Genomic DNA, 12220 nt, shown 5'->3' on the forward strand with positions numbered 1-12220 from the left:
AAAGGATGGTCACGATTAACGAACGGATTTCACCCCAAAAGGAAATGTTTATGTATATGATGAAAGGAAAAGTATATGATGAAAGGAAAAAATGTTTAAATTTATGCATGTCATGATAAAGCAATGTTATTAAAAGTATTTTCACAGTTGCATGTGGATGTATACATATTACTTTTTACTATGGTTAAGGTTTGCTGAGTTAAGAGACTCAGTAACTGCGAATGATGCAGGTGATGATTTTGATGTTGAGACTGGAGGTTTGGATGACTGAACTAGGTGAGCGGATGATGCACTGACCCGATGACCTTTGCTATTTTTCTGCACAGTTGTTGATTTTACATTACTTTAAATATTTTCATGACTTTTGGAAGTAAGAGTGGTTCTGAGAAGATTGATGACGTTTATGAAACTTTCAAAAAAAAATGGTAGTTTTAGGTTTGGTTCGACATTTACGATTTATGATTTTACTGTAGTTACGAGTTTTGAGTAAAATAAAATTTGAGTTTATTTTAATAGTGCAAAGAGTATATATATGTGTGTGTGTGTGTGTTCGGCCGAAGCCTATGGATTTTTAAAAATAAAAAATTTCTAGTATATTTTAAAGAAAACGAGTTAAAGGCGTTTCAGAAGGTCAGTATAAGCTGCAACCATAGAGAGCACTCAGAATTTTAAGAAATTTTAAACCAAAGATCCGATACCACTTGTTGGTCCCTAGTACGGCATATTGAGATAATAATATGAAAACAAAGTACAAAAGTGGACATCGAGATTTATGTGAAAACCCCTAAAAATTTTTAAGGCAAAAACTATGGGGAAAAATGAAAGTAATTTCATTATAATATTATATGGTATACAACTACTTACTATATTTTCAAAGATAACACACACTCTCTTAATATATGAGAATACGCACTTCAAAAATATTATATAATTAAGAACTCAAATTTTATGAGATGAGAGAAAAGAACTGAGAATAAGATACTTTGGAATGAGGGAGTTCCATTATAAATGTGAAACTGCGTCTTTTTTTTCCTTCGTCAATTTGTTGTCAACCGTCATCAATACTTTCTGTCACCGTTCCCCTACCACCTGCCATCAACTGCCTACAAAGTTGAGCGATGGTGCTGCTCGATTCTCTGAATTGGGCTATCTCAATGGAGTTGCATCATGCATATTTGAGACAGATGTCAGATACATGATTGATGCTATCGAGTCAAATCTGATGGATTGTAGCCAGTTTGGATCAATTATTGCTGCATGTTACTCCCTTCTTTTACATGAACTTACCTATAAAGTTTGATTTGTCTGACAACAAGCGAACACGATGGCTCACACTTGCTAAAGTCGTCAATTCTCATGCTAGTCCTTACGTTTCTTACGGCACTTCTATTTTCATTTCTGATATTTTGCTTCATAATTGTAACAACTCTACTTCGTTTTAGTGAAGGCTTTTGATTTGGTTTGGTTTTTTTAAAAAAAGCCGCAAAATCCCTGATTGCGTCCAAACTTATCTCGGCGTCCGTGATAAAATGAGGTACATTATTTAGATTTTCTGATTGTGAGGGAGAATAGCAGCCTTGACAACCATACATATTTCCCTTCCCTTCGTCACTTGCACACTCAAATCCCACAAGTATAACACATTCAGAGAATTTATATTGCAATAATGAATAATACAAACTTATTTTCCGTAAATACACAAGACAAAATCATAACCAAGATTAACCGATCAGGACTAACAAAGATGCACAGCTAATGATGCACAGCTTCATTAACAAATGCTTGAATAAAAACTTAAAGACCTACAGATATCAGCAAATGATAACCCTCACACTTGTCCTATAATAATTTGGCTTCAGTGTCACCACCAAAAAAATGAAAGTACGCAAAACCAAATATTCATAACAAGACAGAAAAGCACCATCCAAAGCATTGTTCCCGATAGGAAGGGAGGGGGAGAGAGGGCAGAGGCTAACTAAGATGAGAAACATCGACATCCTCTGGAATCCTGAACGTGTCTGCGGCCCCGAATTTTCTCCCTTCATCTCCAACAGAGTCGTCTTCGTTGTCATTATCCCTTTCATCAGCATCTTGGGGAATAGGAGATGATGGGTCCATAATACTTCTGGATCTACAATCGTGTGTAGCAAGCATCTTAACTTGGCCAAGATGAGAAATTTCTACAATTATTGTGTCATCTTCGAATGGAAGAGGATGCTTCCATGGTTTCCCATCAATCCTCATGTATGTGTGGTCAGCTGCACCCTTATGGAACTCAAAGCGGATACGGTGTGCCTACACAAGAAAAAGCGAGACATTAACCACATGATTCAACCGAAATGCCAAGTGACTTATAACGACTGCAATAACTCCTTGCAGCCGTGATTCCATTATTTGGATAGCCATGTAACTGAAGGTAGCTGACGCAACCGATTTATTGATATCAGGCGGGGTCGAAATGAAGGGAATTCTTGTCATTTGACCATTTATGCAACTCACAGTTATGGAGCACTGTAAACTTGTAGTTACTGCAAGACTCTAAAATATAATAATGAGATCTGGAATCAATGCTCTGACAAGTTCCTCAAAATGTATTCAATCGAATAACAAACTCAGATCCCGGAATTTAGATCTTGACCTGCCTTGTTAAACCAATCCAATGATTATACGATAATCAAAATCAGAATTTCATCAAGGTTTTAAATTTGTTTGAATGCCACTTTTCTAATTATTGGAATGATAATTCCAAATACTAAAAGAATTTTGATGTCTACGTGAAAAATAATTGATAAATTCCAATAATTCGTAGACAGACTCTTGTTAATGTATTGTTGAGGTTCTCATCATGTAGCCCCTTAGAAACCAATGGAAATTCACTTTGTTACCATATGACACTGTCGATTTTGTTGATTTCACATTTTCTATGTCAATTCTTGTCATAAAGCCAATTACAAAATTATCATTTGCGAAGAATCACATTATTTAATTTACAACCCTATAAGTTAAGTACTTGATAAATAATCAAGTCGAACCTGTGCAAGACGTGTCCCATGTCCGTTTGGAGCAAGTAGAACAAGTCCATGCCAAGCATCTCTAAAGCCAACAATCTCAATAAGGCCATCGTCTACATAAGGGGCGGTCAAGTCTCTCTGTATGTCAAGATGAAACAGAATAAAAGTTAACAATTACATATATACATAGTTCCAGAAGTTTACATCTCCCATCTTTCCAAAGAGCAAGAACAGAGATAAGGAACATGCATCTGGAGACTACTGACATCACGTCGTTTGTTAATATTTGGAGTTCCCCAAGGGTTTAGTCCACCAGAAAAACTCGGCAAGTTAAGACATACGATTGACCTGATGCTGCATGGTTAGACAAGAGATTAAAGTATCAGAAGCACAAAATACTGTATGTTCCATTATTTCGAGAAGCAGGAATCTGACCAAAAAAACGATTTAACAAAAAAATGGCATGCTTCAATCCTAGTCTAAGATGTGAAAAATTAAGAGAACATGTGATAGTACTTGAATTTATGGATAAATTATATTTTAACTGGAAATATTAAAATTAACACATACAGCTAGATACTACCCTCCTTCAATCTTAGAAACTGTCGATTCTTGTAATGTTTTCTTCAACTAATATACAGCACAAAATTTCAACTTTCAATAGGCAACGGATTCAAGAGTATGAGCTCCATCTGGAATGACAGAATTAGGCATATTAAATAATTATCGTACCTATGAGGAATGCGGAGGTCTTGCCAATCACCATGTCTTTTCATGACCTTCAGCTTGCAAAGTTGGGCTATATTCCTGTGTCACAATTATCATTAGTTCCTGCCAAACCAAAAAACTATAGGTAAAACGAGAGACACAATTACATTATTATGGGACATAAACATAAAAAATAACTATAGATCTCACTGCTTGTGAACTTAGTTTTGAGACAAGAAACAACCTCCAGGCTATGCGAAAGATGGCATGTAGTTCTTTTTGACAAATAACTAAAATTTAATAAAGTCGGTATTATTTTTGATTATGTGGCATAAATTTTCATTACTATCTCATCCCATCAAAAGTCAGAAATCTGATTCATATTCTAGTCGCATGCGCCACTGAATTTCTCGTACTCATGAGAAAACAGAAAAAGACTGGCCAAAAGGAACAAATAAGTTGAATATGAAAAGATAGAAATAGTGTAATTATAAGTTAGTATTGTCACATATGAAATTCATAATCCACAACCGAACACGAAGAAACTGGCTAGAAAAGATATTAAATAAGTTACAGATTAAGAAAATTGTTGATCATGTGGCCCAGGGTATGAACAAAAACTAAAAAAAATAAACAATAATGTCATGAAACATTTTAAAGCATCAGCATTTTAGTGTCGTAAGACAATTCACCTGAAGCTCTATGGTGTAGCAATCAAATAAAACAAGTTCGCGTACATTATGTAGAAATGTCAATTAACTTAGTAATCACATACTGGTACAGACAATTTGACGACTGAGATTTATCATAAGTTGAGTTTCCTTTAGTAATGTAGACGAATTATATGAAACTCCAAAGTCACTCATTTATTAAAAAATAGCCATTAGATCTTTTTTTAATTTTAAATTAAGCAAAAATTATATTGAACAATGCTTACAATCTCACCTAGAAGAAGGGAGAGCAATAGGAGCTATAAACCATCCCCGTGAGCATCCAATCTTTGCATATGTACTCTAAGACACAATAGAAGAGCATCACTGTTTGTAACAAAGATTAATACCAGTTGAATGCATATCTTGTTCCTGACTCTATGACAATTATAAACGAAAAGCTATCAACAAAATTTCTGCCAAAGCAGCACTGAAGGCTAGCATATCTACACCCCAACTTTGAGGGCGCGAAAGCTGCGCGATTTGCTGACAGAAAAACAATAGAAGCATATTTTACAGTAAATGTATGACATGCCCAAGAACCACAAAATTTCCAGCACAACTATGAGATCGTTATCTCTAAAAGCAATACCTACAGGAAGAAGATTATTTTATTCTTTGATCAAGTAATATCGATTTCAAGATTCAGTACATACTCAGGTGATAGGCACAAATGAGTCTAAATCTACTTTACATTGTCGTTTATGAAAAACCCTCAACATTGTTCTATTAACTGAAGATCTACTGACGGCATGCCAGACTTGCAAACTTTTGATTAAAGGTGAGAACTAAAAGAATATTTTATTAACTCAAAACAGATGGTGATATTATCTAAGGCTTTCATACTAATATGCCTGCTGTACACGCAGTGATATTTCTGAAGTCAACTATTAACAATACTTACATCCTGAGAAATAAATTTAGTCAACAGTGAATTCTCATTTTAATGGAATGTTCGATTTATCTCCATATCTTATAGACTCAGAACAAATCCATTCCACTCTCAAACTAGATAACTTGTCTTCAATAAAAAAAATTACGATAGTGCGATCATTTGTAGAGATGGAAACTACAATGTATGTACATTATATTTATATAATACCTGACTACGTAGCTGGTTTTCGAATTTTTCTGGATGCAACTTTCTCTCTGTGTGGAATGCATAAGACACTTGTGCGTCCATTCCTATTCACAAAAAAAAAAAATAGAATTGTGAACCAAATATTCATGCAAACGTGTACAATGTTTGCAGCAACCCACTACTTGCACATTTGTGACTACTATGATTTATCAAATTTTACTTTTGATCTCTGGTCAGTTAATTATCTAAAAGTATAAATATTTTGTTGGAATTCTTCAAAATAGTTCAATTTAAATCAACACATAGAGCAGAAATAACAAGCATGATTTATTAATAAGGTGTTGCTTCGGTAATCGGGAACCATACTCACCCATGCTGAAGTAATTCCAAAATCCACCACGGAATGTATCACAACCTTCCTGAAATATTCACAAATGTAAACAGTGAGATAAGAGAAGCAGTCTTTTTCAAGGTTTAAAGTAGCACTTATCAGATTCTACTTAAAGACGAAATTAAGACACTAATTCTTTATTGCATAAGTCAAATAGATGGTTTATACATTAGCATATAAAAGCAACTTAGCCTGATTTCCTTCCATGTTATTGTAATCTTACTTATCAACTTCTTTTTTTGGTTGAGGACAAAATGCTCTCCAGATTACGATAGATGATAAGAAAACCGGACAAGCGTAGTTGTAACAAACTGATTTAAACTGTTTATGTTCTCGAGGTTGCTAAAATTTATTACAGTTGGATTACAGGATCAAGTTGTTCCAAATATAAGATCATAGATATTTCAAGTCATTTGAGTATTTAGGAGCACGTAGAAGACTAAGTTTATTTATCGTCCACAACTCTACAACTTATATTGGCATGGCAGAGACACTCAACATCAGATGCTTCCTAAGGTGCATAGAAAATTACAACACTACAGTGAGATGGAATGATCAAGAAAAGATCTGCTGATATCTTTCTTACCACATTGAGATCATCTGATGAAGAAACCTTGTGAAATGCATGCAATGAATGTGGCAACTCCAAAGGGGCAATTGGATCACATGAGCCTTCTTTTGGTGCTCTCATCCGCATAAGAATATGCCAACTGGAAGACCATGACAAGCCAACCGTCTCAGGGAGATATATAGAATCTGTAAATTTACTTTAAACCAGTATTTTTTTAACACCATGAATATAAAATCTGTAAATGTACTTTAACCACTATTGATTTTTAACACCATGAATCATTATTGAAGTCCGAGGCTGTGAAAAACAATGATCGAAGACATACTGTAATTATGAACAGAACATGAGCAAAACATTTTTGAATAGATTCTTACATAATTATTTGCTACAAATACCATAAATCGCAAACTCCAAAGCTCAGTACTAAGAAAAGAGAGAGAGAGCACATTTCTAAAAGTTGACTGTCCTACCAATTTTGGTACATCATTTGTAGGAAGGAGTGCATTAAAGATTCATCTATGATCATGCATGACTATAAAGGTGAATGACAGTTACCTGTCGGTCTTCATTTCTCTTGCTTTCCGCACTTGATCCAAGAATGAGAGCACAGAATTACGATGTGTTTCAGGATTTTTCTTACCCTGTAAACAAAAGGCTCAAACAAAGTCTTGAACAGAAGACTGCAAAGACATTAAAATGACAACATGCATTAACTGTCACATTGACTGAGCTCGTCGTGATAATATACATTCAACATTCTGTTATGGTCCCACGTCATGGATTGCCAGAAGGCTGTCTATTGTGAATTTGAGGCTAGTTAGAAGAGAACCTCTCGATCTCTTGGGTTTGAGGCTTGAGTATCAGATCTCTTAACACAAGATTGTGAATAATTCTTTTTTGATATTCTTTATTGATTCAATCTACCAATATAAAGGAGAGTATAATGATTTAAAATAACACCATATTCTAACCTAAAATAAAAAGATCATCATATCTTAAAAGATAACCATACCCTAACTTACAATCTTTTCGGAATTATCTCATTTATTCAAAATAAATTAGAATAAAAGATAATTATTAAACTAAAAATATCAACCAACAAAATTCAATAAAAGAAAATAATAAGATCCTGATTTAATAACAATATCTAAATCATAGATTTGAAATTTCCATCTTGTTGAAGTGGGTTATCATGTGTTATCATGTGTAAGACACATGACAATACTCCCCTCTTAAAGGTCATGGTCGTCCTCAACCATCAGGATAGGTACTTGTTCATCACAATTTCAGCATCTTCACTAGAAGCCACTTTGATATCTTCAAGTTGTTGGAGCGTTACAAGTATTAAGATTAGATGGCATTGGTTCTTAAATTCCTTCGGCTGTAACTCAAGCCGATCTTGTTCCTGATTGAGGAACCATGGTTCACCATCACCCTAAAGGTGGAAAGAGACCGACCACTCCTTGTCTTTCCCCGATGCTTGTTGGTATTGAAATGACTTTCCACATCAACTAAGCCTTCCCAACAAATCTGCTTTGCTATTGTACTGCGAAAATCTAGCTTCGAATTTTGAGGTACATAGAATGAGTCATCATGTTGTCTAGTTACCCTTTGGAATTCTGGTCGATGGTGCCTCATTGATTACTATTGTCTCTGCCTTGATCTCGTTCTTGTGCTCACATGGTTGACAAACATTTAGATATCTTCTCCAACTGATCATAAAGAGGTTGTTGTCATTTCTTGATAACTCATCGTAAAGGCTTCGAATTGTTGCTCGAATGCCTTGAAATTCCCTATGACGACTAGCTCTGATACAAATTTGTTATTGTCTCACGTTATGGATCCTACCAGGAGGCTGTCTATTGTGAATTTGAGGCACACTAGGATAGAACCTCTCGATCTTCTTGGGTTTGAGGTTCGTTGGGAGAGAACCCCAAATCTCGTAACACAATATTTTGAATAATTCTTTTTTGATATTCTTTATTGATTCAATCCACCAATATATAGGAGAGTACAATGAATTAAAATAAAGATAATCATATCCTAACCTAAAATAAAAGGATCACTATATCCTAAAAGATAATCATATCCTAACTAACAATCTTTTGAGAATTATCTTATTTGTTCAAAATAAACTAGAACAAAAGATAATTATTAAATCAAAGGTATCAAGCAGCAGAATTCAATAAAAGATAATAGTAAGATCATAATTCAATAGTAACATCTCAATCATAGCTTTGAAATTTTCATCTTGCTGCAATGGGTTAATGTAAGACACATGACACATTCATACTCAAACATTTTGGAATTAGCCATTGCCAGAGTATTTTGACTGAATTTGTTGCCAAACTAGGCTTATTATGTAAAAAAACTATAGCCTCAGGAGCTATAAACCAATTCACGAGGAAGTTTCAGTTGGTGGTTCTAGTTTTGAAGATTACATGTCAAATTGGAAAATGTTGTTAAAGTCGATGGCAATGAATTTGAGTTTTTGGCATCGTGCTCAAACAGAGTTAAAAATGATAAGCATATCCACGAAGACATTAGCTGGTATTGCTTCAAAAGGTGAAGTATTTTCATACCCATCCAAATGCAAATGGAATATTATTTCCAGTTCCCAAAGGCACAGTAGCTATAGGTGGCGGCTGAGTCAATTTTAGATCAGAAACCACTCCAAGAAGCCAGCCAGCTGTACCATCTCCCCCGGCAACCTACGAGTGACAGATTATCACATGCTTTGTGAAAAAAGAAATGAAGGTGACAACCATAAAAAGTAAAGATCAACATGCACACAATCTTCTGTAACGAAACTCACTATTATTTTTAACTTCTTCTCAAGTTCAAAAGCAAATTCATCACCATTAAGCTTGAGCTTTTCCAGGTTGATAAAAAGCCTATTCAGCACATTGTTGGGAGATTCTTCTCCTAGATCAAACACCTGGAAGTTGAACAAAAGAGGACCGTAAAAGTTGTTTATATCATGGTAAACAAACAGAACAATCCTACAAAGCACAGTACATTAATGACAGTAAGTTGCAATTGCACCCCTTGGTTAATATTACCAATTATTTGACTATTCTGCTTATGAGCTATATTTTTTCTTTATTGGTCCATGCCACCAGAATCAAAGATTCTAGTTACTTCTAGATAGTTGATTCCTCCACTACCATAAACTTTATTCTTGAAAAAAAGTAAACACTAATAAGCAAAGCTAATTTTACCTGGTTTTTATTAAGTATGGTTCGGTAAGTGACGAGAAGATCTTCACCAAGCTGACCACCACTTTTGGGCACTCTGGTACATTAGGTAAACACTCAGCTTCCGAGTCAGACACAAGTATATAGCTAGGGATATAAAACTCCTTCACAAATTTCTCAGAATCAAGATCAGCACTTTCCATTGTTAATTACAAGTCAGCAGCTGCAGAAGAAAAAATAAAAAATTATATGTAATTCCTTTTATGTAAATATCATAACATTCCTGTTTTCGTGCAGTAAAATTCAATGAAGCACTAGATCAAACAAAAAGAAAAAGACCAAAATCATTAGTTTTGATCACAAAGGACATTATCCCGGGATCAATTTGGTTGTAATACCCCCTAGCTAATAAAGTTCAATTTAGGCTCTGTGACTTGCTTTATTTTACTTTGGCATTAAACATAGAAATATTTCTCCGTTGTCAGTCGTCTAAGTCAAACTCTGGTTCCTTCCCAACTATTATGATCATATAATGTCCTCAATATGATCATTTACTCGGATGGTTCAGGGGTTGTCATCCCAGCTTTGAGCGTGCCACACAAGACTTGTCCAGTATGGTTTATCTGATGAGCGTGATTTTCACGCTACTACGTTAATCCGTTTACTCAAAATAGCGGTTCAGGGTTCCCAAGGTTAAATATATATATATATATATAAACTTGAAGAAAAATTTGTGACTCAGAATCGGCATGATTTAAATCTTTCTTGCAGAATCTTACGTAGTTACAAAATATCAAAGGCTCCTATATCGACCCTTACCTTATAACACGTTCAAAAAGCCTAATACAGGCATTTAGACAAACACTGATCGCCATGTAACAAATCACTCGTGTTCCAAAAAAAGCAATCGAACTCGATGATGTCTTGTAGAGATTGTGAACTCTTTTTGGATTCTACAGAATGTTACAACAATTAAAGGGACTTAAACTTCGATCTGAACAACGCAAATACAAACAGAACAATGTGATCACGCATAAATAAAGTTATTGAAGATGAACAAAAACCCAGATGGAATTTCACCAGAATTTACAAAAAATTACGAATTCGCACATGAAAACAAGATAATGGAGGCCGCTTTAGAGAGATCACAAGGGAATCTTCAACGAAATTCGGAACGTGAAATGGCGATGGGAGATTGACAAAGAGACAGCAAGCACGTAGGCGGAGATGTAGAGCTAAAACGCGATATATATAATATATATATATATATATATATATATATATATCAATAACAATGTTATACTTATTATTAAATAATTTGATATATATATGTTAGGTAAATTTAGAGAATATACATTAGCGATCAAACCATGCTAGCAACTTAAACAACACTTAGACAAACACAAATTCGTTCTACGACAAGTTTGTTCAAAAAAATTTAACAAAATAATCAAATTCATGAACATTGATCGTACACTCATCTACTCTGCCGTATTGTAGAACATGAAAGACAATAACATGTTATATTGATGGGTGAACGTTAGTTAATTCAGTTCACTTAAGTTTATGATATCGCCAACGCGATTTTAGTTATGCTAACTGATAATTTTATACACAATTAAGGGAATGTTTGACATCTTTTTGTAATATGTTTGATCAAATATGTTTCAAAAGATTATTTTAGAAAATATTATCAGTTGTTTTTTTTTATTTTTTTAAATTAAACATTTTTTTTACTGTAAATCATAATATGAAACAATTTTTTGAGTTAAATAAATTATTATCTTTTTTTAGGGAAAATAAATTAGTATCTTAGTAAATAACTGGTGTTATACTTATTTATATGTCTGTGTATAATACTAGATACTTATATATGTTCCCAATATTTGAACTAGGGTAGGCAGTATCGGTCCCTGTTCAACAAACATTGAAACATTTTAATAATTAATTATAATTAATAAGTTTCCCCGAATGATACTAAATATAAATATTTAATATTCACTAATATAAGTTTCCCCGAATGATACTAAATATAAATATTTAATATTCACTAATATTTTATTAGATCGTCTCACAGATCAATTTTGTAACACAAATATTTTATCTGACTATACCTATTAAAAGGTGTTATTTTGTATGCGAAAAATATTAATTTTCGCCTCGAATATGGATTGAGTCGATCTATGAAATTTTCGAACAACTATTTTTAATATTTATTATGTCATTCAACCACAACAACATTGTGAATCACCAAACATTGAAATTAAAAAATATATAAATTTTAAAAATAAGAATAATCACGTTAATAAAAAAATACGTAAAATTTAAAAATAATAATAATCAATTTAATATTTAAATAATAATTATAATAATTAATTTAATATTAAAAACAGTCCACGGCTCTTATCGCAAAAGGATACTCTTCAAAAGAATTGTATAGCCACTATTGGAAATATTAGCATTGAAATCTTCATTAGCTTTAACTTCTAAAAAAATTTGTTTGCCCAAAAAAAATTAAATTGGGCCAAATTAATTGAACTCGAGCCCAACA

The 12220-nt window shown here is 33.6% G+C and overlaps 1 protein-coding gene across 1 annotated transcript; it reads right to left on the reverse strand.

The window, feature by feature from the left end:
• Window positions 1-1767: 1767 nt before the first annotated feature.
• LOC142549094 (diacylglycerol kinase 5-like) lies at window positions 1768-10917 on the reverse strand. The gene is given in 14 exon segments (XM_075657856.1): window positions 1768-2295; window positions 3033-3149; window positions 3278-3365; window positions 3744-3818; window positions 4665-4732; window positions 5532-5614; window positions 5881-5929; window positions 6488-6611; window positions 7028-7113; window positions 9055-9183; window positions 9288-9410; window positions 9694-9764; window positions 9767-9892; window positions 10780-10917. Coding segments are annotated over 13 exon segments (1443 nt in total). The 5' UTR covers window positions 9873-9892; window positions 10780-10917; the 3' UTR covers window positions 1768-1971.
• Between the last annotated feature and the right edge of the window lie 1303 nt (window positions 10918-12220).

Source organism: Primulina tabacum, chromosome 6, assembly GCF_025594145.1.
Source record: "Primulina tabacum isolate GXHZ01 chromosome 6, ASM2559414v2, whole genome shotgun sequence".
Lineage (NCBI taxonomy): Eukaryota > Viridiplantae > Streptophyta > Magnoliopsida > Lamiales > Gesneriaceae > Primulina > Primulina tabacum.